At 39.4% G+C, this 27744-nt stretch overlaps 2 protein-coding genes across 8 annotated transcripts in view; both read right to left on the reverse strand.

Annotated features, from left to right (window-relative positions):
• gtf2ird1 (GTF2I repeat domain containing 1) overlaps nucleotides 1-1162 on the reverse strand; it is a 38610-nt gene extending 37448 nt beyond the window's left edge. Inside the window, exon 1 of one of the 2 annotated variants that reach the window (XM_032533879.1) lies at nucleotides 890-1162. The gene's annotated coding sequence lies outside the window, so the exon portion shown is untranslated. The remainder of the gene's footprint in view (nucleotides 1-889) is intronic. The other variant, XM_032533878.1, reaches the window with a different exon arrangement.
• Nucleotides 1163-2294: 1132 nt separating this feature from the next.
• clip2 (CAP-GLY domain containing linker protein 2) overlaps nucleotides 2295-27744 on the reverse strand; it is a 55080-nt gene continuing 29630 nt past the window's right edge. Inside the window, exons 4-19 of one of the 6 annotated variants that reach the window (XM_032533871.1) lie at nucleotides 25156-25280; nucleotides 24596-24809; nucleotides 22192-22389; nucleotides 21962-22065; nucleotides 20829-20889; nucleotides 18357-18461; nucleotides 15713-15763; nucleotides 14017-14400; nucleotides 12909-13484; nucleotides 12740-12797; nucleotides 11840-11923; nucleotides 10375-10531; nucleotides 7774-7933; nucleotides 6234-6422; nucleotides 4809-4872; nucleotides 2295-4715 (exon numbers count right to left, since the gene is read on the reverse strand). In XM_032533871.1, the coding sequence (XP_032389762.1) occupies nucleotides 4699-4715; nucleotides 4809-4872; nucleotides 6234-6422; nucleotides 7774-7933; nucleotides 10375-10531; nucleotides 11840-11923; nucleotides 12740-12797; nucleotides 12909-13484; nucleotides 14017-14400; nucleotides 15713-15763; nucleotides 18357-18461; nucleotides 20829-20889; nucleotides 21962-22065; nucleotides 22192-22389; nucleotides 24596-24809; nucleotides 25156-25280 (2547 nt within the window). In that variant the 3' untranslated portion in view covers nucleotides 2295-4698. The remainder of the gene's footprint in view (nucleotides 4716-4808; nucleotides 4873-6233; nucleotides 6423-7773; nucleotides 7934-10374; nucleotides 10532-11839; nucleotides 11924-12739; nucleotides 12798-12908; nucleotides 13485-14016; nucleotides 14401-15712; nucleotides 15764-18356; nucleotides 18462-20828; nucleotides 20890-21961; nucleotides 22066-22191; nucleotides 22390-24595; nucleotides 24810-25155; nucleotides 25281-27744) is intronic. The other 5 variants (XM_032533872.1, XM_032533874.1, XM_032533873.1 and 2 more) reach the window with 5 other exon arrangements.

The raw sequence follows: 27744 nt of genomic DNA on the forward strand, positions 1-27744 counted from the left end.
GTGTGTGTGTGTGTGTGTGTGTGTGTTGTTACTGTTGTTGCGTGTGTACAAATCTTTTTTATTTATTTCTCGTCTTGTGATTTTAATCCGCCAGACAGTTTCAGCTGACAAAGTTTTATCCAAGTCAGCTTTTTATAAACTTGGTGTACAGTTATATGGTTTCTTATACCAACTACAACTAGTCAGCTGAAACCAAAAATAAGAAAAGTACTGCACTCTAACTAACGTTGTCTGGATTAAAAAAAATATTGCACACAACAGTTTGAGTTGGCTTTATCGAAATTCCTAGTTTGAGGAACACTCCTCTAACCGTGCTGATTGTAATGAACGATAATGCAATTAGTAAGCCATTGTTTAAATGTACTGCAATATTAATATTGTTTTGCTTAAGTTTAAATGTCTTGTTTCCTTTCTCGTTTACACTTGCTACGTTAGCTACTGTAGCTGGCTTTGTTGTACTAACGCTAGCTTGGTAACCGTATCAGTGATAGCAATATATGGGGGGATAATTTAGCAAGCAGACATATGCTGTATCCTTATCATAAATATGGGCTAGTACTCGCAAGGTTACAGGGAGACCTCCGTCTAGGCTGATTTAACTGCTAACCAACAATAACCTGTCTTCGCTGCTTACCATCACGTTATGTCTAGCTAACTAATCAACACTGGCTAATTACGGTATCATAATAACGTCGGGCTAGCTAACGAGCTAGCTTACAGTCGCTAGCTCTACGGCTAGCGCTAGCACTTTCCTTTCATCTCCTTCCCCAGCCCAGAAATTAGGTTATAATCTGCACTTTCTAAATATACAGTTCCCCAAAACAACCCGTTACATGAAAGCAAACTATGTAACTGTTTATGAATATTAAAAGGGGCAGCGAAATCTCACCTTAATTAGCGATTAAATAGCCTTGTTGCTGCTGTCAATCCCGGAATAGGTTTATTCCCCCGTTTTAATCCATCAGAAACGCTCACAATTCACATCCACAATGTAGCCGTAGCGTCTGCTAAAACATCGTAATCCGGAACATCGCAATGTTGATCGCATGTATTACAGTCTATTATTTGTGTATTTTTTCTTAGTTTATTTCTCTTTTTCCCTTAACAGAGCAGGGTGTCCCTTTCCCCTCTCTTTGTTCTGTAATCCAGTAAAATTGAAACTCATTCGCCTCCTGCTAATCCCAGCCCAACTCAACAACAGCATCTATTGGCTGCAATTTACATACAGGATTAACCACTGGAAATACCCTCAGGGTACAACATTTACATGGAAGGGGAAATATATTAGTTATTATTCTTATTCTTATTATATCAGGACTGGGACTCTTTATATCCCTGTCTGCCACTTGGCTGCAACTTCACACTGTCAGATTTGCTCTCTCTCTTTTTTTCTTTCTTTTTTTTTTAAATCCCTCATAGCCTGCATGAAGGTGGTTTGATGTTGGGTATCCAAATTATTTTTAGGATTTGTCCAAAGTGGATACATAGTATAGCTAGGCCTACATGAATCTTCTGGCCATGGCAGTTATCCCATAGCTCTTGTGATTGCCTAAAATAGCTTGTCAGTTTAATATAGGGTAAAGTTCATATCCTAGGGGAAAGGAACATGTTGTCTTACAAAAAAAATGATTATAATATAATCCACTACATCACTGTAATCTGGTTAGTTTCAGTTACTTTTGAATAAATTTACCCCTAAACCACTATGAAATAGGCTAATAAGGTGAACTCTTTCACCAACACCAATAAATTGTGCTGTGCTTCACATATACTGTACTTTTTGATTGCTTTTGCAAATAAGAAATCATTTATTTATTCAAATGTCACCGGCATAATCAATCTGCCCTCTAGCAAAAAAACTGGGACGTGTAGATAAAACCTGACATTTGCCAAGGCTTACCAGTAAAAGTGATATGTGTGGAGGTTAGAAATCCAGAGATTGTAAATAAACATTTGTCTGGGTGTCAGGAGCTTGGCCATTTTTCCACTTGAGAGAATGATTGCCTCCTCTTTTCAACAAGTCATTCTAACACCACATATTTGCCTGAGATGAGAGATTTACAACAGGAATGTGTGTGTGTGTGTGTGTGTGTGTGTGTGTAATGGATAAATGGTTATGGTTACTGGCAGAATTTCCCAAACCACCAACCTCTTAGTGGTATGAAATCTGACACCACTTTGAGTCAACTCTGGAGAAATATACCTATCGTCTGTGTGCTTTGCCATCAAAAACAAACATACAGAAGTGACACAAGTATGAAAGAGTGTGAAATAAAACACCACCAGCCCTTGCCCACATTGTTAATATTTAATGACTCAATCTCCGAAACCATTGCAGCAATAATCCAAAGGGTATGAACCATCCAGCTGAAAAGGCCATGTACAATATCCAATGGAAAAATGTAAGTTTATCTTTGCTGACCAGTGCCTGCCCTACATGTTTTGCTCAGGAGACACTTTACACACTTCGCTCCTCTGTGTTATGTCTCTTGTGCAGCAATAGCAACCTATAACCAACTAAAAACAGGATCTCACAGTTTAGTTATGGATAAAACAATATTCGGAAGATTTACAGTATAAGTTCCATATGTTTCAATGACATTTTTGCAAATGAAATCCAAATGTTTTCAACCTGGGGAAGAAGTTTGAGTGTAACATTTTACATCCATTGTTTGGGTTTTTTTTAGCTCCTGTGACAGCCTTTTTCTAGCACTGCATAAGAAAAGGTCATTAAACTAATCCAGGGACATTTAGATACAGCATTGAAATGGGAATCAAATAGGACTGCTATGCTGTACCATATATAAGTAAATTATATGAATGGAGTCTGCACTGATTCATAGTCCACAGTAAATAAAATAGCTGATAATTACAGAAAATGTATTGGTACGAGGTTGGACAGAGTTTAAGACAACACAAAAGTCTGTAATAATTCACTGTATTATTAATTCCATAAATATACTGTAATATAACTCAGAGCTGAATTCAGGAGGTCTCCAAGTTTCATTAAGTCCTAGCAGGGGGTCCACTGATGTGCAGTGACTAAAAAAGGAATGATTGATTGCCCTATAGCCACCTTACCCGATACCTGAAGAGAGGATTGGTAGTTGAACTCATGTCTGTCAGTCCTGCAACAGATAACTCTCTCCCAGAGTGTATTCACATGTATGATTTATAATACATCATAATAAGCAGTTGTTAGTGATTAATAAGAACTTGTGGCAGCTTTAATAAGGTTATGTCATTGGCACAGAAATAAAAGTGATTTGTTGGGTTCCAACCCCTCAAACATAGTTAAACAGGTTCTGATAATAGTAATCATACAGTGCAGTAGCAACAGTAATGCTGCTTTAGAGTATGTTAATAGTTAAGTTAACTTCGGGTTAAACCAACTATTTTACATTATGTTAGGTAAAAAGAAACAAAATTAGATTTTCCTATAAGGTTTCCTTTGAAAAGTGACCATAGTGTAAGTGTGATAATGCACTCACAGGATGCCAGAGGGAATACCACTCTGCTTTGTGTTGTGCCTCCACCTTCTCCATCATGTCATGGTTGATTGCTTACGTAAAGACCCAAATCTACACACGGAAGGCTTTTCCCAGAGTTAAACAATATTCATTCAGGAAACTTCAAGAGTACTGTAACTTGCTCTTGAGGTTATCGAGACAGCACAGGGTTTTGCACACTTTTCGTAAGAGACAAAAAACAAATTTGGACTGCTTAAAAAGTACTTTTCAGTATCAAAAGGTGCATTAGGATTGAGACAGAAGCAGAGTATTTAGCTGTGTGCTGGCGGGAAAAAGTTTGGAACAGACTCAACACATTAATAGAACCTGGGGAAGTGGATTATTTTGTAGGAAGTGGTTAAGAAGATTTTGTGGACAAAAAAATTGGAATCCATTGGTACACAAATGTCACCAGCTTGATAACCACGAAGGATAATACAAATGTTTTTACAGCCACTTTGCAGGCCTACTGTGTTTGTGTTTTTTTAATTAAAAGACAGATTTGGGGTAGAGTATTACTTTAAAAAGGTCCTTTTTAATACCTCCATTAACACCAGTCACCCACAATTATGATCATATTGTACACTTAAGTGGGAGCATAAACACTGGACAGAGTAGACTGTACTGAGTTTGCAACCAATTCTCTCATCAGGTATTAAGTAAAGTGACAAATGAGCCAAACTCTGTAAAAAATATTAGTCATCATGATGAGTTGCTCTGAGTATCACTGGCCAAGCGGCTGAGGAGCAAAGTAAAAGTAATAAATTAAACAAACAAAGCGACTGAGACCCAGTTCTTTAATTCTTCACATCGTTGTCAGCCGTTTTTTTCCTTCTGGTTAAAAATTAAGAATTGTCAGTTCCCGGCAACTTGTAGATTGAATTTTCTAACTACTGTAAAGCATCATGAGTTGCCATACTGTACGTTCTCAGGAGTTATACCGATATCTCTTCATGTCCATGTGTCATTTCCTGTTTATATTTTATAGTACTTTAAGCGGTCTTCATGACTGGCTAATAGGTGCTTTCTGCAACAACACATAAATTCACTCAAGATAGAGATTCGCTGTTTTGGTATTAACTGCAAACTGATATCTTTAGGCGTCCATCGCAGGATCAGGAGAAACGTTGGATGAGCTTTTCTTTAAGATGGACTTCTGCATGTCCCAGTTCAGTCTTATCCCTTCTGCTCATATCAGTGTTGTTCCTGAAAAGCCAAAAAAACAAATATCTTAGCACTAAAAGGCATTAATGAGATCACCACATCCATGTTAATTGTTTAAATAGAGTGAAATAATACCAACATCTCGAGTGCCTCCTGACTCCTGATGATGAATTCCATTGGCTGAATTTGCACCGTGCACCTGAAAAACATGGTCACCGATCGTCAACGTAGCTGCCTTCTGGACACGATTCAGCTGTGTTTTAAGGGTAATTAAAGGACTATTTCAACATTTTAGAAAATTTAGAAGATCTCGCGAGAGCCCGCACAGAGCACGGCATCTTATGCCAGAAGAGCCTACCGGTAAAGTAGTGAAGAAGGAGCAAGAAGTGTGGGAACAAGCTTAATCTCAAAGGTCACCCGCACCTATTCAAGCCTGAATACAAAGACGAGGAGCTTCATCTAATAGTAGAAAATCAGAGCACTAGCTAGCAGAGAGTAGAAGCCATCAGGCAAGTGCTATTTAAATAAACTCCTGCTTTACTTACAAACTTACCAATGTCTCTTTTTACGATTAACTAACCTATTTGTGCTACTGTAGAAGTTCGGTACCATTACGGGCATTATTAGTGGGGTAATTTATGAGATACACATGTGGTTCCATTAGGGCCTGCACTAAGCCATTCAGCTAATAACGCTAATTTGCCCAATGTTCGACCAAGGGAAAAAAACTTCTGGGGGGAGTGTTTAGCTTGAGATCATGGTGCAAAGGGCCCTAGGGTGAAATTACTCTGACTCATCCCTTTTAAAAAGACAAACATCATTTGATCATTCGTGCCCTAGAGATGAAGCCTGACTGTAGTTTAGCTCTAGGAGCTCACTGGACGATTTTCTCGCTGTCCTCTTGCAGAACGTTACTAAACAGATACCACAGAGGCTGTGTGAAGTGGAATGGATTGATACATTGGCCAATGTCACTGGCGCATGCCACTATTGCAGGATTTAAATCTTCATCAAAACTTGCCGTTTGCAAGTTGTTGTTTTTACTGTACAGACATGAGTGTTATACATTTTCTCATTTAACTTTCCGCAAGAACGCAAATAAGCATATTTTCTTTTCTTTCAAAATAGTCTGATACACCATAAACATTAAAATCCATTTTCTTTGTACAGTTACACACATTACTGCACACATCCCTTGTTGTTTTACATTTATAAAAATTAAAGCTGACATTAAAACAACTTATCTTAGTTTTTCCAAATGTACAAGCGTCCTGTCATCCTTTGTTTTTGTTTGTTTGATTTTTTGGTGCATGTTAGGCCTTTGATAGGACAGCTTAGACATGGAAGGGGAGAGAGTGGTTTGATTACATTGGTTGGAAATGAACCCACGGCCACGGCGACCTGGACTAAGCCTCTGTACATGGGGCGCACGCTCTACCAGGTGAGCTACTCAGACGCTCCTTTCATCCATTCTGATATGGGTACTTCTTCCCAAGATGCCTCAAATCAAAATCATTTTTCATGCTTTTCCTAGTTCAATCTGTGAAAGTATTGTTTTACCGGGCTTTTGTCTGGATGCCTGCGCATGGCCTGCACCAGCTGGTCAACCTGCTGGTTGTGTTCCATGGCGTTCCTCAGGGCGTCCTCAGTGCTGAGCAGCCGTTGGCGGAGGCGGATCACCTCTGAGTCCAGGACAGAGGGGTCCAGCATGGAGTACCGCCGGTGGTCAGGTGAAGAGTGTTCCCGACCCTAAAACACACACATGGCAGCAATATATCAGCCAACACCTGCTGTTAAATAATCATGCGACAGTATTTGTGTGATTAACATCTGGAAAAAATACTATTTCATAAAAAGCACATTTTAATATGCAAACATAACACATTTCCTCTCAGGCATCATCTGTTGGCACAGATTATGCAGTGAATATATAAACCAACAGTTCCCTTTTAGCAGTCTGTGTAAACATAGACTGACTAGCAGTAGAATTATATCTACAACCTGGATAAGGTCCCATTTTAACTATGACCAAATCGGAATGAGGTATTCAACTAATGCAGTTAAGGGTGGCTTAATCGTTGTCCAGAAAACAATGTGTTTTGACATACAAATTGTTTTTTGCAGTATGTTTTTAAAGGAAAACCACCAATTTGATCAAAATCACTTATTACCACTCATCCAGTGCCAACAGTTGTCTTTAATGGCTCTAAAAGAAGCTTTGTCAATCTGAGAAAATAACCCTGGTGAGGTCATCAGCCTGATGATGTAATCAGGGCTGAGGTTTGGAGACTACACAGTCTGTATTTCAAATGATAAGGTAGCTAGGTCTAACAAAAAGTGCCAGATTTAGTTGCATTATGGGAAATGTAGGACCTAGCTTTATTGGAGCTCGACCCATACTAAACACAACATCAGGTCTTCTTGCCTCTGTTGCACTGACTTTGACCCCTGTATTATTAATATGATATTTTATCCCATGATTCTTTCAACTTTATGGAAAAAAAGTATGGAATTGCTGAAGTATGTTTTTGTTTAACATGACAAGCAACCGAGCATGGGAGTGCCTCTTTTTTTGGCAACTGTAACACTTCACAATAGTAAATCGTCTTTCATGAAAAAGTTAAAGAAATAGTTGGACATTTTGGGAAAGTCACTTATTCGCTTTCTTAATGAGAGATAGATGAGAAGATCAATTTCACTCTTTGTCAGTATAATATGAAGCTGGAACCAATCAAAAAGCCACCAGATTTCTATTTATTTCCTACTGAATGGAGTGGCCAGATACAGTCACAAAGCTTGATGGCAGCTGAATTTTGTCCGTGTCCATTAAGACCTGCATATTTTCTTGTTTCCCTATTGGTATACAGTATGATTTCTTGATTAAAATCACCCTTTGGTAAGCAAATAGGAGATTTTTAGGGGATACATCGCAAACCTTTTATGAATGTTACACTGTACCTGCTGGGGAATTAGCAACAACATTTCTAGAACAGGGAAAGAATAAGGTCAAATGTCTCAAAAACTGATGAAGATTAACTGCTAGGGTTGATTCAGTCCAGAAGCAGCATTATCTTAGCATCACAAAGTCCTTCCTTCTCACCAGTAGAAGCAACTTTTCACGCAGGGTCTTGATGTCTTCCTGAAGTTTCTGCTCCTTAACCTTCCATTCAGCCTTGTGGACTTCTCGGTTCAGGTCTTTCTCCATGTCCCGTGAATGGCGATGTGACTCTAGTAGTAACACCCTCAGTTCATTCAGACTCCTGGAATCAAAAAACGACAAAACATAGGATTAACACAACAAACAAAGAAACCTTTAGGGCCATTATTGTAACAAAACTATTTGTAAATGTGTGTGGAAAGAATGTGTGCAACTGTATATTCATCTTTGTGTGTGTAATTAGATTTGTCACATATACAAATCATTATGAGAAATACACACACACACACACACAATATACAACGACAACTAATCCTAAAGAGCTTTTTTCCTCTCACTGTGTACACATTTACAGATTTGTCTACACATTTTACAAATCTGATTAAGCACACATGGATTGTGAATTCACAATTTGCAGGTTCCTGTACACAATCACACATCTCAGTACACATTTAGAGATTCTTCTGTATGTAAGAATGTCGATATATATCTGTAGATGGATTGTACATTCAAAAAACCAAGTTGTTTATAGTTACATGGGAGTGTTCCACAATACTAAGGGTCAGGAAGGGAAGTTAAAAAAATAAAAATAATTACTGAGCTATGAAAAAAGGGGGTAGGATTAAATAAGTGTATACTTCCTCCTAGTCCTTTTCAGACATGTCTATGTTGGTTGGTGTTTCTTATTGTTTATTGAATGTTTTGCTTATTTAACTTATTTGTGCATTTCTGTGATGTTTCGTTTGAAGATATTTATTTCAGACATATCAAAAATAAACCATTCATGTAACATTTAAAAATTGGATACCACACAACACACCACACACACCACACACACACACACACACACACACCACACAACACACACACCACACACACACACACACACACACACCCACAACACCCCACACACACCACACACCACACACAACACACAGGGATTGAAATACAGTCCACAACTCCAAAAAGATTTGCTACAATAATGGCCCAATGTAAAAAAAAAAAAAAAAAAAAAATAATAATAATGTTTTGGTACTATTCAAGTGTTGCCATGAACTTGACCGCTCCATAGAGCAATGATAAAGAATCTGTCAAGAATTATGTGAGTGGTATGTGAGTGGATGGATTGTGGAGGCGGCCTTAGGTGCTGTATATTTATCTGTGCAGCACACACATAAGAGGACAATTTTCTTTTTTTAATAAAAAATCTTTACAGACAGATTTTTCCCTTTCACAACACAGCTAAGGGGCTGTAGAATGGTTAAATATAACTGTTTGCTAACAGGTTTGACATATGAAGTTTATAAGGCATTAATATGCCAAAGTTGTGTTCACAGCTTGTTTCTGCCGCCCTCAAGTGGACAAAAAAGAAGTGAATGCAGGTTTAATGAAAGTTAAAAGGTTGTTTGATTTTCATTATTAAAGAAATGTCCTCCATCATACTACTAATGTATTCTTCCTTTTCTGTCACTGTTTTCTACAGGGTCTAAGACACACTTCTGACCATTACCAAACTCAGTCACCACAGCCTGTGTGATCAGTAACATAGATTTCTTATTAGTGAGATACATAGTTACATTGGACTGTATTATTGTTTGCTTCTGAAAATCATTATTTCTTCTACCACACTACTTCTACCACACTAGTAATTGGCTTTCTTGAATAATCTTGTCGACTTCCAAAGATAAAACTGTTTAACAATGTTCAAAGTTGACTGTCTTGAGGCAATGCTAAAAGGATGTCTCAGACTGAAATAGCAGCAGGAACATTAAGGAAGTGAATGATGCTACCATCCGATAACACTTACTCAAGATGCCAACACCCACTAGATTTCTCGATGGATGGTATATATTTTCATTGCATACAACATAATTGCTGCAGGGATGTGGCACATGAAAATAGTCTGCAATAGCCAGAAGCACTTATTAGTGCTGTGTAGAATTTATAAAACATCACACTACTAATACAATGAATCTCATTAAAGATTATGTACTTAACAAGAAGAACATTAGTATAGCGGCAAACAAATATTTATAAAAGTTTGTAGATCATGCCTAACGATGACTACGGGATAATCTACAAACTTTTATAAATATTTGTTGTATTTGTTGGAGATGTGTTATCATTTAGCAGGACAGCATAGCATAGCATAGCACACACACACACACACACACACACACACACACACACACACACACACACACACACACACACACACACACACACACACACACACACACACACACACACACACACACACACACACACACACACACACACACACACACACACAAAAAGATAAATGCTGTTGAAAGTAATGCAACTGGGTTTTATCCGGATAAAACATTACAAAATAAAGTAGTATGATTTAAATAAAATCCAACACAATAATAATCAATACATTGCCTGTGTGCTCCAAGTATCTGTCCATTATTAAATGGATAATATGTATATTTGTGCATCCCGCCCGCACATGCAGAGATATCATTTTCCCCAGTAAGTGCTAAGGCAGATTATAAAATCAATATAGCCCTGTCTCCATACCTCTCTTTCTTCAGCAGCTCCTGGCTGATATTGACCAGCTGCCCCGAGGCATCGTGGGACTTCTTGGTCATGGACTCCAGCTCTACCTCCACACGCATCTTCTCCTTGGCCAGGGCTTCGGCTTTCTTTTCTGCTGAGCGAACTTTGCCCTCTAGTGCTGGTGGAAGAGAAATAAGAACCACATTTTTGCAGTGAATTTGCTCATCATGTCTTCATTAGTTTAAAAAAAAAGTTTCATATTTTTAGCCAACTTGTGAATAATTTGTACATCTGACTAAACATCTGGATGTTTGAGCTTCACTGGGCAGAATAAAATGTTGTATAAATCAGGCTGTGAATGACATATGAACAAACCCATCCGTAATAACTTTTAGAATATAGGTTAGGATTGATACTGGAGTGTTTGGTTTATGTTAACACTATTGAAGTGGAGATTTCTGGCTCAGAATATGAGAACAAAACATTTAGAGATCTGGATTGTAACGTTCCAAAGAATTTAAATCTCATAATTGCATGAAAAAGCAATGGTTCTGCCTGTAGCGTCTCGTCTTAAAAATGAGCAGGATTTGGTGACATCATAACTATTGTGTGGTCTAATATGTAACATACAATGTGATATGGAAAGGTCCCAAATTAACACAAAAAATGAACTTATACACTATCAATTTTTCCAAGTATCACAATATTTAGGTGCCTTCATGGACACTGAAATAGGTTTTGCTTGCATGTAATCATTGTCCTGTCCATAATGGCCATGAAGAGTTACCTTTCACATAACTGACACTGGAAGCATGATCGGAAGGGATCCCAACTTGAACCATGCAGATGAGGTTTACGGAATAGAATAATAAAACTATTCTTCACTTTGTGTCGCGTATCGTTTAAATAATTCATAATCTACTTTTCAAAGTGTGTCAATTTGATTATCTGAACTACATGAAGTGTGTTTTCGGGTCCTTTTGATGTGGTGGAACTTTGTTTTCAAAAGACAGCCGGTTGACAGATTTCTCAGCGATGATCAAAGAACGTAACTGTGAAGATGAACACAAGCCACTGCAGTGAACTCAGCGTGATTGACGCATAATGAAGTAAAGCGTGCAGTCACTGCAAATACAGGGCACCGATGATAGAATGACACTAATGAAGGCCATTATGTAAATATGACACAGATAACGAGTTTGAATATACCAAAATATGTCGTATTTTTTCAAAACCAAAACCCAAATTGGCTGATGAGGAAATGCTTTAGCCCATAGCAAACATGACCTGTTTACCGATGCCATTTCTCTACAGGCTACACAAAAAACTATAGTTTTTATTTTGCACTGCTATTGCGTGTGAAAAGAATGAGGTTTTGTTTTTCTTTTACATATTTTTTATCATGAAAAACCTTAGAGAAAAAGACATGAGTGCTTGGAAAAGGCAGCTGACTGCTCTTGGACATGCTCTGGAAGGTAACATTTACCTCCCATCTGGGACTTGAGGACTTCAACCTGGGAAGTGAGAGTCAAGACCTCTTTTTCCCTTTTCAACAACTTCTCCATTGTTTCTGAAGAAAAACAAAAACAGTTAGTGTGTTACTTGGCGAATGCAATGTTCAAGTGGACTGACACAGGCTCTTAGGCAATTTAACAAAGTCGGTAAAAAGAATGCTTTAGGTTTAAATTTACATATTATTTCCAAATGTTATTGCAGGATATCATAAAATCTTATGACAACTTGATATGTGGTGGAAAGAACTTATTTTGGGCCGAGGGATTGTTATTTCTGTGGTGATCTCAGCCATTAGACCATGAACATTATGTTTGATTTATGAAATAGAGATTAAAGCTTGTGGAGACTTTATTCCAAATGCTTTGGTTTTCCTTAAAGAAAAAGTTGGGAAATATAGTTATATTCTAAAGCGTGGTGAAAAACATGTTCAATTTTGTTTGTTTAATCTATAAAAAAATAAAACAGTGAAAATGAATTGGCTGTTTTCAAGGGGTTTTGTACCAGACAATTTTCCTGGCCAAGCACAGTAACTTCCTGGAATCATCGTTGTTTGCCTGACAACTGAGACAAAAAACAGTCCTTTACAGGTGCAGGTACATTAAGAGAAGATCAGGCTAGCGGTTTCCCCCTTCTTCTGGTCTTGTTTCTAAGCTAAGGTAACCCGTAGCCTTATATTGAACAGAATGGTGCATTTCTTTCCATTATTCACATGCATTAACATCATCATCAGAAACCATATGTAAAATCTATACTGAAAAGTAAAGTTGTTTTAATTCTTCTTCAACACACATATTAGTATCAATTAGTTTTTTTATTCTATGAATGGTTTGTTTTTATAAAATTGTTCTTATTAAACAATAGATGGACTTACCTTCGATATTCTGTTTCAGCTTCATCTTCTCATCTGAAATTTCATTATCCTCTATCACCTGGAAAAGGATGAAGTAAGTTAAGAGTTGGACTTAAATTAAAGCAATGACAGCATATCAATGGTACCGGCTTTCTGATTTGTTACTTATCAGTTCTCCTCAGCCACTCACATTTGCATCATGGGATGTGTAGCGATCCGATTGGATGGCCTGGAGTTGGTTCGCCGTCACCCTTAGCTTCTCCTCCAGTTTCTGGATCTCCTCTTGGCTCTCCGCCTGGGCCTTCTGCAGAGCCTGATAGTCCGTCATCTTCTTCTCTGACAGCTCCAGTCTCTCTCTGAGCTCCTCTGTACTTTTGTCCTGTTCCGTCTGAAGCTTCTCCATTTCCGCCAGCCGCTGCTCCGCCTTCTGTAGCTTCTCGGTAGCCTCCTCTAGGGCCTGCTTGCTGCCTTTGGTGTGTACCTCGGCCCTCCACGTCTGGCTGCCCTCGGCCAGCTGGTCTTTGGCCTCCTGAAGACGAGTGCAGAGGTCTTCGCGTTCCATGGTCAGAATGGCGGCTTCGATCTTATGTTTGGCCTTGAGATTCTCCATCTCCAGCTGGTGCTCCGTCTTCAAGCTCTCCAGAGCGGCTCTCAGCTCCTGGGCGTCCTGCTCCGTGCCTGCTGGAGTAGGATGATCACCACTCAATGAGGCCCTCAGTTCCTCCAAGGAACGCTGGTGGTCAGTTACTAAACTGTCAAATTTAACCTAAGAGAGGAAGTGAGAAGACTTATTACATTATACTGCTTGTATTATTTGGGAAACTATTCATTCAATTATTATTTTCCTTGCTTTTCAAGTTCTCTATGCTTTTCCGCAAATTTTGATGGAAACACTGAAACTTCATAATGCTCACAGAATATTTCAGCATGGAATTATCAAATTTGAACAGATTCATCTAAACGTATTTCTCTAATAACATTACGGATATAGTGCCACCTCATTTATCTAGATATTGTATTATTTAAATTGTCTATTTTGTTGTTATTTTTTTTTTACTATTTAAATTTTCTATTTCCGTTTGTCTGTGATTTAATTGTCCCACTGAGAGCTGCTAAACTGTGTTTTGTTGTTGAAAACAATTACAACAAAGATCTATTCTATCCTCTCTGCCTTTAAACCTCTTACCAGGTCAGCACAGATACTTTCAGTACTGAGTGATTCACAGAGCTCCACTGAAGTGACCCTACTGCTCTTGCTAAAGTTATTTGAACAATTTGCATTGGGTTAAAACAAATACCTTCCAGGTGTCCATCATTTCCATGTTTTCCTTGTTGGCCTGTTGGACTTTCTGCTTCATCCTACTGACCTCCTGGCTCTTGTCCTCCACCACTGTCTTCAGCGAGTCTATCTCCTGCTGGCTCGCTGCTAAGGCTGCCTTGTACCTCTCTTTAAGCTCGCTGCTCTCCTTGTGGTGCTCGCGGCCCGCCAACACCAGCTGCGTGCGAAGGGCGAGGGCCTCCGGCTGGGTGTCGCACCCCGGGGCGTCGTCGCTGTCAGTGGTTTGCTGCGAGCTTGTCTCAGATCCTCGGAGTTTGGCCTGGAGGTTCTCCATCTCAGCCCTCCTGAGGCTGAGCTCCTCCTCCAGCAGCATGATACGACTATGCTCTTCAACTGTGGTTTGCTAAAAGAGGAATAAAACAACATCCATCACTGCTACTGAAAGTTTCCTTTTCTGCTGATTACCAAGGCAGAAAGATGTAAGCTTTTCAAAAGAATGACATTATGAAGGTAACAGGTGATTCTGGAACTAAACAATGTCATTCTAAAGAAAAAGGGACACTGACTTTGAGAGCAGAAATCAGAGGGCAACCCCTGAAGACCCTTGCTAGAATTAGAGACAGTCACGTGCATTTCAGTGAATATAAGGTACAAGTAAGTAACATTATGCATGTGGACATTGACAAACATATTGGCTCCTTGGTGTACTCCTTAGATACAAGATGATACAAAGACTGACTGTACTCCTAGTACCCAGATTTCCGAGTACACTTCAGTGTTTAATGTGTTTTAAATATTTAAAATTAGAAACACAAACCACAAACTGTCTTTTTTTTTTAACGTTAATTTGTGACCATTAGAGGAGCTGGTAGGCGCCCAGAAAACAGACTGTTTGGGACAGGACTGCTTCTGGTGTGAGAGACACAAAGAAGTCTCTGTCCATCTGAGAGAATTGGAGCTGACAGTTGTGTAATGGGTGATGGGGATTTTCCACTCTTGCAACATGAATGTGACGGACGCACTCAATATTATCTATGATCTTTGTGACAGTTCACTTACCACTGATCCATGGGAGAGGGGGTTGTATTTCCCAAACAGATTAAAAAAGTCCAACTATTATCTTCATTTTATGATACTGCTGTCTCCATGTTAAAGTTGGCAGCCGATCATTTGTTGTATCATTTTCACCCATAGACATAAAACCAAGGAGCCAAGGGGTCAATGTGCAACTGTCCAAATATTTGTCAAGCTCGCTTTATGTGCAAAGAAGTGGAAGATGAGGAGAGCACAGCCATTCTCTGACCATCTAGAAGCAGCCAAGCAAATAGAATAAAGCCAGCAGCAAACCTGCACACAGTGACACAGCATACACACAACTGCAAACATCGTCCATACACTTACACCCAAGTAAAATAAAAAAGGAGATTTAGAAAGAGGACCTGCTGCACAGTGCACAGATGTTAATTTCAACCATCTGGGGAAAACAATCTACCAGATATCAGAGTTACTAGTTGATTCCTATGAAAGAAGTTGCCTGAATCACATTTAGATTATGGCACATCACACAAGAGTAGAAAAGTAAAAAAGAGAATATGCAAGGTTAATATCCTTTATAGCATCTGAAGTCAATGTCAGCATCTGAAGTCAATTTGAAGTCAAGAATTGAGATAGCTCAGCAGCGGATCAAAGCCAAAACAAGATCCATTTTTTTTCACCTTGGTTCTCTTACCCAACCTCAAGGATACTGCGACATGAGAGCATCTTCCCTGTTGGCAGAAGCAGACCTTACTGCATATGTAGCATTTTGAAAGAGATTTGTTATCTTTTGGTGCCTGAAAATTGAAAGCACAAGCTTGCACGGTCTGATTTGTGATACCATTGTTGTCTATTATTGAAGAGGCTTTCTCTCTTAAGTTCAGCGCTGTATGTCAAAGTGATGCAAATGGGCACTGCCAACACGATTTGGCTTGAAACATTCATCTAAGAATCAGTGAAGAATCCCATTAACAATTTAGCCATTTCTCATGTGTTGCTAATTACATAAGTACTCAAAACATTAGCATGGAGCTTCATTCACTAAATTCCCCAGCGCTAAAATGGAAGTATGTCATAAATGTTACATGTCGCCATCTCAAAAATGCAGCTGGCAACTGATCTGAAAGGCACCCTTTAAATAAAAAAAGATAAATAGCAATTTAAAAGAAAATGAACAGCAGCTACTGCAACAAAAGACGTGTGTGTGAAGCTGAAGCAGCCGACTGGTGTCTCAGGGAAAGCCCTGGGTCAACAGTGAGGAGCATGGTCAAAGCGGTTCATGATATGATAGTGTAGGAATGAAGGAGAAGACAGATGAAGTCAGCCTGCGCATATGTTTATGTGATAATGTATTATTATAGAAGGTAAAACTTAATAAACTATCAGTCGCATGTTGGAAATCTTGACTCACTACTGACATTTAGGCTTTCTTTTCTGACCTTGTTTAATTATTTTGTAAAAGAATATATACACCATGCAATCACCGGCCCCTTTGTCAGGTACACCTAGCTAGTACCGGGTAGGACCCACTTATGCCTTCAGAACTGCCTTAATTATTGGTGTCATAGACTCAACAAGGTGCTGGAGACATTCCTTAGAGATTTTGGTCCATGTTGACATGACAGCATTGCACAGGTGCTGCAAATTCACGATACAAATCTCCCGTTCCACCGCATCCCAAAGGTATTCTATTGGATTGATATCTGGTGACTGTGAAGGCCATTTGAGTGCAGTGAACTCATTGCGATGTTTAAGAAACCAGATTGAGATGATTTAAGCTTTGTGACACAGTGTTAAACTGCTGGAAGTAGCAATTAGAAGATGGGTGACACTGTGGTCATAAAGGGATGGGCATGGTGAGCAACAATACTCAGGAAGGTTGTGGCATTAAAATGATGCTCAATTGGTACTAAGGGGCCCAAAGTGTGTCAAGTATCCACAATACCCTTACAAAACAACCAGCCTGAACTTTTGGTAAAAGGCAGGATGGATCCATGCTTTCATGTTGTTACGCCAAATGTGTATGCCAAATTTCACTTTGAGTTTTTTTTAACATTAATATGAGTTCTCCTAGCCTGCCTAAGGTCCCCCAGTGGCTAGATGACAACATAAGGGGAACGGTTACCTCCCCTTTCTTGATTTTGCCCGCCCAGAAGATTTGGCATGCCCATGAGAAAGAGAAAGACATCGTGGCTTGCAAAAATGCAAGGCCACACCCCCACCCTCCACCTTGCCTCCCTCTCTCCTCCTCAACAGCATTTCAAGATACAGACACAGAAATGGCACATACTAAGAAAAGCTCATTGTGGGACTGGCTCTAGTGGCTGGAATTCTGCACCAAGGCTGAATTTTGGGAAAGAGACTTCAGATACAGTATTATGGGGCCATTAAGGCCTATATAAAAGCATCCAAAAAGCACCATGATATTGGACCTTTAAAATCTCAATGTGGCAGCAGAAATAGACCAGGCAATTTTTTTCCAATCTTTTGTTGTCCAATTTTGGAGAGCCTGTGCCATGTGTAGCCTCCGTTTCCCTGTTCTGAGCTGACAGGTGTTTCACCCGGCGTGGTCTTCTGCGGCTGTAGCCCATCAGCTTCACAGATCAACGTTCCGAGATTCTCTTCTCCATACCGCGGTCGTAACAACTAATTACCGTTGCTGTTCTGTCAACCCAAACCAGTCTGGCCAATCTCCTTTGACCTCTGCCATCAACTAGGCTTACTGGCCCGAGATGCTGCTCCCTGGACATCTATTCTCTTTAAACCCTAGAGATTGTTGCGGGTAAAAATCCCAGATGATCAGCAGTTTCTGATGCTTAGTTTAAACTTCGTCATGACCAAGTCTATATGCCTAAATGCATTCCAAAACCCCACCCCAAAAAATAGACATTTTTCCTCGCGGGACCATTAACTTATACCTTAATCTTAACTGACTTGCTGCCACGTCATTGGCTAATTAAATATTTGCGTTAATGACCAGTTCAACCGGTGTACCTAATGAAGTGGCCGGTGAGTATGTCAGACATACTTTTAGAGAAAAGGCTGGAAATATTTTATATTTTTTATATATATATTTTTTTATAAGTGTTGTTAAAAAAACACTAGTGATTTAAAAAAAAATGCAAACAGATGCAATATATGTGTATCGATTTTAAATTATTATTCATTTATCTGTAGTTTGATTTGATATATATTCAGACACCAAAGACAGGTGGAGTATGACTTGTATGACCTTTATGAGTTATGCTACGATCAACAAAGAAACAAACAGGTGCAGAAGCACGCAGGCTACAGGCAGAGGGCTCGTGCTTCTTTTTTTTTTACCCTCCTCTTGTCTAAGTCTTTCTGAAGCACCTCTGCTCTCGACTTTTCGAGGAGCAGGCTCTGCTCAAGCTGACGAATGTGGGCACGTTCCATTTTCCTCTGAGTCTACAGAAAGAAACAAAGAGAAAGACAGGGAGGAACAAAAGACTGATAGAAAAGAAGAAAAAGAAGAAAAGACTCCAAGGGAAAGAGACCCATACAGATCCAAGGGGAATGAAAGACTCTGAAAAGAGGTGATTGTATGACGAGGAGAGTCGATGAGGAAAGGCTGGAGATTGAAGTCAGTTAAACTTTACACCCTGAGGTGCAAAGTTCATTTTGCAGTTAAGATGTTATTTTTTTTCTATTTCTTTTTTGTACTTTATGTATGTGTATGTTGCTTAAAAAACTCAATAAAAACTTATATAACAAAAGAAAAACACATCAATGAGACACAATGTTGTTCTTACAATTACATGACCATGGACAGTGTAGTTTATATTGATTCAAACCCACATACACTAGGGATGGGTGAAAAAAATCGATACAGCATAGTATCGCAATATTTTCCGTGGCAATACTGTATCGTGGCAATTGATACAAATACCGCTCTTTTATTATATATGCATTGGGCAGTTTGTCTGCTTGATAATCCCATTTTTCAGCATGACAATTGAAGTGACATGAACAAACAAGGAAAAAATTTTACAAATGTTTTCTTTTGGGGACAAAATTTGAAGTATATTCAGAATTTTGCACTATGTTTCAAATAGCAATAGTATCTTATCGTAACACAAGTATCATGATGATATCGTGTCGTGAGGCCTCCGGCGGTTTCCTCTCCTAACATACACCATCCTGCTGCTGTAAATACTCACAGCACAACATGTGTATTACGCCACGGCTGAAAACCGTCCCCATTAAATACCTGATTTACTCCTGTTTGAGTCACGTTTACTAAAAAACTCTCTGTGCTCTGCTTCTCTATAATATCATTTATGCTTTTTTATTTAGAGTATACATTTGTAACCATTTAAGAGATTTCAGTCTTTGATAGGAACCTTGCTAGCTTGAGGCTGAGTGCTACAGACACGGTAGGGAAGTCAGAAAGCATCGTCTTTTTGTGCAACTTGTTTGCATAAAGAAAATTATAAAACCTTCACCAGCCTAATCCGTTATCAGTCCAGACTACTGGGTTTTATCCACATCCTTGCAGTGTTAATAAAAAAGGCAAAAGCTGAAGTTTTAGTAACGTTTGAAAAAGAAAATGCATGTCTTTATTTTCAAATAGTATTCTTCAGCCTTTTTTTCTAAATAAATGTAGACTACTTGACTGTGCAATGACAAATGTGTTTCTTGGTGTGTGTATATATATATTTGGAGGCTAAATGCAGGGAAAGCCAAGAGCATATTTGAAGTGAACAAATTCCATTTACATTACATTCAGGTTCTTTCTCAAGGGACATACAGGAGAGGGGACAGATAACTGTACCTTATCTAAGGGATTTCAGACTTCAGCTCTGCATAGCTTAAAATATGGTGCAAGTAACACCTTCATTGAAGTCAGCCATTTATTCATGGTTTTTAAATCCTCGCATTTTTTCGCGTGACCCCGAAAGCACACTGCCACTGAAAGCCACTGCTCTCTTTTCATGAAAATATCTTGCTGGGGTAAGCAGGCAGCGTAGTGACTGGGGAAGCTGTCAATCAACAGCTGAGAGCGGTTCAAGTCCAGATCATCCTCTCATGAAAGCTATTTAAAATGTGTTTTTTTATGTGGTTTACAGAAAACGTTTGCATTTGCTATTGTGCATCCAAGCCATCCTCCCAAAGACAGTGGCCCAATCCCAGAGTGAGCCCTGAGGACTAAGGACTAAAGACTCACAGACTTAATTGATCTCAGGTGCTAAGTGAGTGAGTGTGTGAGTCCACATAGCCTCAGGTATGTATAAATGGGATTGGCACAGCACTTCACAAGATCACATGTTTCCTTGGCGACATTTAATAACAAAGATGTTGTTGACACGCTGAATTTTCCTCTTAAGTTTGTTGCTTTCCACACGGCCAAGGCACAGGAGACGGCTGCCTGATTCCAACATTTCCGTTCCGTGGTTGTGTGTCGTGCTGTTGTTTACCTTTGTAATTTCTGGATTTCCCTATGGTCTTCGCGGTAAACGTCACAACGCTTTGAACTGTGGGTAATTCCCTTTGGGTAAGTCTGCATCAATGCGGACTCATGGAAACAGCGCGGTAAGGGTGTACTCAAACCCTCGCGCCCTTACAAATTTTGCGAGAACGCGCACCAAAGTCTGTGAGTCCGGAGTTTGGGATTGGGCCAATATCATCTTTACTGAATGTCTGAACCCCTTATACGTCTTTATTTTACCTTCTCAGGGACCATGATATTAAAAGATACACTGTTTTTGACCATGTGGAAGCACATATATTCCACTATTGATACAGTTTATAGGTATAAATAAAGCTGATAAATACCTCCAGGTCTCCCTTGGTGATGGATTCCTCCTCTACTCTGAACTGGAGGTCCTCCACTTTCCTGTTAACAAAAAAGTGGATGAAAACATCATGGACTTGCAGCTGTTAAATCACTAAGAATAATAAAACTGTTTGTAAATATGGTTAAATACATATGTTTCTAAACCTCACATTTCACACTGTCTTGTGATCCGTCTATTTATGTAGAAATCATTAACCTTATCTGCTTCTTTGCTTTTTTAACAAGAGTGAGATTAGAAGATGGATAAACCAGTTCTGTGCGTTAAGTATGAAGATGAAGCAAGGACTGGTTTTTGGCTCTATCATAAATGAAAAAATAAACCCACCAATAACTCTAGGGGCCCTACCTATGCGCACAGCGTGAAGTGCATGGCGCAGGAGCGTTTAGGGTGTGTCCAAATCCACTTTTGCAAATTTGACGGCAGAAAAAAGGGTCTGTGCGTTGGGCGCATGGTTTAAAAGAGTTTTACTTAGTGTCTTCATTAAGTCATAGGTGTGTTTTGGATATAACATGCAACAAACCAGTCAGAGTGCCATCTCCCATTCCCTTTAAAAGCCAGGTTGATTTGTACCTTGGCGCATTGGTATTATGATGGCAGATTTGCACCGTAATATTTTTATTTTTAATCTTTTGCAGGTGTTTGTGCTGCTGCGCGTGTGTAACAAGCATTGTGTACGCGCTGTGCACAAGCCTAGTCTGTTAAAAGAACAATAACATGATGCGTTGTTGACTTTAGACCAGGTGTTTGTTGGTCAATGGAGCAATCACTTTCTGCTGAGAGACATTCTAGAGACACTAGAGTGGAATGAATGAATGAATGAATGAATGAAAGAATGAATGAATTAAGTCTAAAGAGAGATCAACATTTCAGACAAATGTTTTGTTTTCAAATAATGATAATGTAAAAATGGTATGATGTGTAAAACCAAGTTTGAAGAATAAAATGAGAGGACCAAAAGTAAAATTCAACGTATGAGGATTTGAAATTATATTTTTGTAAAGGTCTGTGGACACTTCAACATATAACACAGAACAATGACTCGCATTCAGATTTACGTACCAGCACTGTTGCGTGAAAGAGTGAAAGTAGCACAACTCAACCTCACATTACCTTTTCTCTTCTTCGAGCTGATTGGACAGTTCCAGTTTATCTTTCTGTGTGCTGGCCAACATGGCTTTGATTTGCTGGAGGGTGCTCTCGTTCTCTGTTACATACTGTGGATAGTAGGAAGGAAGGTATTTAAGAGACATACAACAGATTCATTGTTAGATAAGTTATTAGGCGGATTGGTGTGTGCCAAACACAACGACCGAAATGCAGAAATGTATAACATTTGGTACCTGCATGTGCTGCACCTTCAGGACGCTCAGCTCCTTCTCCACCTCACAGATGTGGCTGGTGGCCTTGGCCATGTCGGCTCGCTCCTGGTCCCTCTCGGCCAGCAGCTGCTCGATGTGCTGCTGCTTCTCCTTCAGGGCTTCCTGGAGCGCAGTGGTGCCCGAGATCTTACGGGCGTAGCGCGAAGATGTCTCGGTCAGCTGAAAAACAAAAAGGACATAAAAAACATTAATAAAGTTGAGCTGAAGAAAGGATGAATGGTGTGAGGGAAAGAAAAGAATGTGAAGGGAACAAGGGAGGAAGTGGGAAGAGAGTTTGGACAAAAGGTTTGAAATTGCGGGGAAGTGTTGAGAGACAGGGGCAGTCAAAATGCTAGAAGAGAAAATAATGAGGAAGGAATGAGTACATCTTACTGTACATCAACCTTTCTTTTTTCACTGCGATCATGTAATATAGTTATTTAATGATCATTGGAACGCAGCTATTCTGTGATCTCTACATAATATGCTTTGCTTTCTTGGGAAATCTATTTCATTATTACATTAAAAGATCTAGTTAAAACCAGTTTGATTTACAACATGATCATTGATAAAATTAGGTAGTAAACCTAACATAACAACTGGTTTCATGTAATCACAGGTTAATTATTTCACCATTATGAAAACACAAAGCTTGTTACCCCTAAGAAAGAATTATTAATTAAGAATTACAAATACCCAGCCTTCTGTACATGTAGCCTTCTTGTCCAGACAAGAGTAAGATCTTTTTAAAGTTTATTGTTGGGGCATTTTTAGGTCTTTATTTGACAGGACAGCAAAGGGCCGCATGTCGGAGTCTTGTTAAGCAATTTTCTAAAATATTAAGCCCTGAAAGATGCAACACTTCCTTTGACCACTAGAGTATGCTCTTTAAAAGGATTTCTGTCTGAGATCATTACAATTTAGTAGCCTTTTGTTTAGAACAAAATAATACTGATAATGGATATGTTTTCATCCACAAGGACATTCTAGTTGAAAGCCAAAGTAGTTGTGGGTGTATAACCATTTTTTTCCAATTTCCTCGCGGGAGTCATCCCAAAAGGATTAATAAAAAGAAGTCTAAGTCTATTAACATGTCACAAATAACCCTGAATTATTTTGTCTACAGCATTTCTGAAACAGAAACATTAAAGACCCTTGGCGCCTAGATAGCTCAAGTGACAAAGCGCAGGCCCATATATAGAGGTTTACTCCTCGACGCAGCAAGCCTAGGTTCAACTCCGGCCTGCGGCCCTTTGCTGCATGTCACTCCCCCTCTCTCCTCTTTTCTTGTCTTCAGCTGTCCTGTCAATAAAGGCCTAAAAATGCCCCAAAAATAATATGTATTTAAAAAAATAAAAGAAACATTGAAGACCCAAACAGCTGCTCAGAAGCTCAGTCAGCTTCAAAATAATCAAATACATGGTAACTGGATGTTGCAAAGGTCATGGATTCTTGCTTTTGTGTGGACACATTTACTATAGACTACAGCAAGGACCGCATGAAAAGTAATTTATATTGTATGAATGTTACTGTATGAATATTTCACTGCCAATAATGCAGCAACTGACCAAGGTTTTAACACTGCGTTCATGTGTGATATAAGAATGATACTTTCCTAACATTTAACAACATGAACGTGGTACACCAAAGATCTTAATAAATAACATAGAACAGTTTGTGCAGGGTGATCATCTTGACAATTCAGAATGGCTGCTTGCAGCGCTGTCTGACACTGGTGCCAACAATTAAGTAAGTAAAGGCAGAGGGTTCTTCATCCAAGATCTGGCCTGCAACCAGAAGCTAAAATCAATGTGAAATACCCTGGTGTCCCATTCATTTTAGTTTGTTGCCAACATTCCTGAGGTTATTAGTCTTAAAGACACTGACAGGTGACTTCACAAAAGGATTGCGTGGCTTTTGCAGCCGCTAAACCTGCACAAACAAGACAAAAAGAAACTATCTCAGTCTGGTACGGAAAAAGTCTCAAATCGCAGGTCCCTGCAGAAATTAGTGGAAACTGCGGAAAGGTGTCTTTCTCCCTACCATAGTTGACATCTATCTCAATTTCCCTGAAATTCTATGGTACTGTGCCTTCTAACTCTGTATTGAAATGTTGTAAACTATACTTTACTTAATAACCTATTTAATTTAAAGCAATACTTCAGAGTAAAATGCTTATCTGCTTTATTGGAGAGCAGTAGATGAGAAGATTGACACCACTCTAATGTCTGACAGTGGTATCAGTCTTCTCATATGATTCTCTGCCAGAAAGCGAGTAAGTGTAGTTCCAAAAATGTCAAACAATTCCTTTAAGCAGCAACATCACACTGTATGAACAGCCACTTTTCTCTCAGTGCGTATTTGAGGCACACTGCCGTCATCTTACCAGCCCAGTTCGGCTCGGCCGTCCACCCACGGAGGAGGCCACCGAGCTGACTGAACTGATGGAGGAGCTGCTGGGGCTGTGGGCCAGAGAGGAAACCCCCATGGCCATCCGCTTGCTCTTCTTGGCCTTCGCCGGGCTGGTGGAAGGGAAGCCGATGCGGATCACCTTGTGGATCGGAGCAAATAGGCCAAACTTGTGAAGACACTGAAAGTATCTGCGGGGAGAGAGGCATGAGGTAAGGGATTTTGTTTACAAGTTGTTTTCAAGCAATATTCCAAAATGGCTGTACTCAAATTTCACCTATTTAAAACATTTTCCATTGTTTGAGGTTTGCAAACCCTAAATATAATAAATGTGATAAATATGAAGCATGAAAAATGCCAGACCAACAGTGCAGACCAGCTCTGAGCTATTGGGTCAGACTAATTTCATGGACAAACAGATGATAGAACATAGAACAAACAACTGAACAGATGGAGCCACAGTCTTCCCCTCAATGTCCCTTTCGGGAAAAAGCAAAGGAATTTGGGGAGCTTTATGCATACAATATGTGTGTCTACCTTGTACCAGCCACTGCACCATCATTCTTTCCAAGGGGTTCATCCAGCTCTACCCCACACCATTCCCCCTTGGCGAAGTCGGTCTCTCCCATGTAGCGTATGACTCCCATCTTAGAACCTCCCACCTACAACAGAGAAAAAGGTCTTTCAACTATAAAAACAACATGCAGAAAGAAAGACAGTTCAGGAAGTGGCTGTGGAAGAATAACCGTTGCTGGTTATTACTTGTCTTAATAAACCTTAATATAGTTTTTTAATAGTAATAAACATGGTTAAACAAGTGCCTTTTCGCCTTTTGGAGAAGAGATGAGAACATCAATATCACTTTAGTATCTTTATGCTGTATGGTAGTCTATATCCACAACGTTCCACTTTTGAGATTGCTCCGTTGCCGTTGGAAATTTCACCGGATGTCTGTTATTTTCCCTTCTGTTTGTGTTGGAATTTTCTGGAACTCCGGTTGATTTAGATCTCTGTGGGGTCAATCCAGACAGCTAACTATACTATCTGTCCAATCTGAGATTTCTCTCACATGACAACAACTTTTGAAGGTAAACATGTTCCACCAAAACAAGATCCTTTCCAGGGCTATTTTACATTGGCACTGTGGCTCTGTGCAGCGCCAAGCGCCGCCCTTAGACAATTTTGATTGGTTTAAAGCCATGCCAATAAACCAGAGCACCTTTTTCTCCCATCCCGGAATGCTGTGTGGACAGACCCTCCTCCGCAGTGCTGTGGAGGAAGGTCTGGCAATGCGAGACTATCCGTATAGTAAACATGAAACTACAGCCAGTAACCTGTTAGCTTAGCTTGTCTTAGCTCAGCACAAAAACTGGAAACAGGGGGTAATAACTAGCCTGTTACTGCTCCCATCTAAGATATAGTCCAGCACACAACCTACCATAAAACCTAATTTTTGCACATTGGTTTAAGTGTTATTTGTTAATGTTTGATGAAGGCAAACTTGTTGTCTCCCTGTTTTCAGTATTTGTGCTAAGATAACCAGCTTGTGTCTGTCGCCTTATATTTAACAGAGAGATGTGAGAATGATATTGATCCTCTCATCTAACTCTCCCCCCAAAATGTTATAGCATAGCATACCATACCATTTCTCCAGGGCTGTGTGTGAAATCACTACCTCGCTCGTTTCCCCTAGTATAATACACAATCAGTATCAATGACATTTCTGACACTTGTGCTGCCCTACAAAGGCAGAGAGTAGTAACTATATATACACAAACTTGAAGTTGTAATGCCTTAACTTATTAGGTTTTAAGAAATGTGAACTATGACTAAAGGGGAAATCATTATCCCTTGACAACATATAGAGGGTGCCACATAGCCACATTTTGTAGCACTGTGCTTCCCAGTCAGGAACACTGGTTTCCTGTTAGGAAGACTGTCGGATATCCACGCCCACTGCCCCGGGTGTCAGCCAACACGCAAAACTGACTAGTACAGCTGCTGAATGTCTTTTACACATGGTGACCACATGTATGAGACACAAAAGCTCATCAACATGTACAAACATCCCACTGATCACAATATCCTTAAATGTCTAAGAGAAACATCAGAGAATAACAGAAATACAATACCAATCCATTGACAACTTTAATTACATTTTAATTCACTGATCATTTGTTAAAATTGTGTTTTTCTCCAAAGAACATTGTGTCCTTCCTTGATTCATTTTTTGTCTTGTTTCATCCAATCAATATTACAAAACCAACACAAATATTAAATTTACAATTACTTACAAATACAAAACATAATGAGAAAATCCGCAAAATTTCACACTTGAAAATCCGGGGCCACTTTATTTCATTTCTCCAAAATATTAGCTGACTTATCATTAAAGCTCTACTTTATCACCAGCATCTCTACTTGTAACAGGGTGTTCTCTAATTACATGTCAGTAATCCCATTCCCTGGCAGCAGTCAAATTAATATGCACAAAATGTACACAATGTGGGATGTGGGTTTTTGCAGGACATTATGATGTCACTGTGAAGTTGACCTTTGACTTTATGGGTATAAAATGTCAATTCATCATCTTATCCTACTAGACCGTTGCAGTTGCTAGCAGCCAAGTAGGACACAGAGGATTAAAAAACATGGACTCGTCAGAAGAAGTAATTATCTTTAGCTATCTAATTATCTTTATCTAATTCACCAGGCGCCACAATCTTCTAAACGTAGCCATACTGAGAAATACAGACAGAGTTGTGTGGAGCCAATAGTCTTAATTGGATTGGTAGCAACTCATTTGGCAATGGCTTGAATGTAACAGATTTGCATTAATATCACAAAGTTACACACTAAAGCTTTATGTCCAAGTGGACGTTGGTGCCAAATGTAAAGAAATTCCCTGAAGGCACTCCTGAGATATCGCGTTCATGAGAACACAGACGAACAGAGAAACGGCCAACCTGAAAACATAATACCTCTAGCCATGGCTGCCGCCAGCACAGAAGCATAAAAAGGCCCCATATATTAATACATACTCTCACTACTGGATTTAGTAGCGGAGGGAACTGACCACAAGGACAAAAAAGGGCATAGTGAGTCCACTCTTCATCTTTCTATTGT

Source organism: Etheostoma spectabile, chromosome 13 (genome assembly GCF_008692095.1).
Source record: "Etheostoma spectabile isolate EspeVRDwgs_2016 chromosome 13, UIUC_Espe_1.0, whole genome shotgun sequence".
NCBI classification, from domain to species: Eukaryota; Metazoa; Chordata; class Actinopteri; order Perciformes; family Percidae; genus Etheostoma; species Etheostoma spectabile.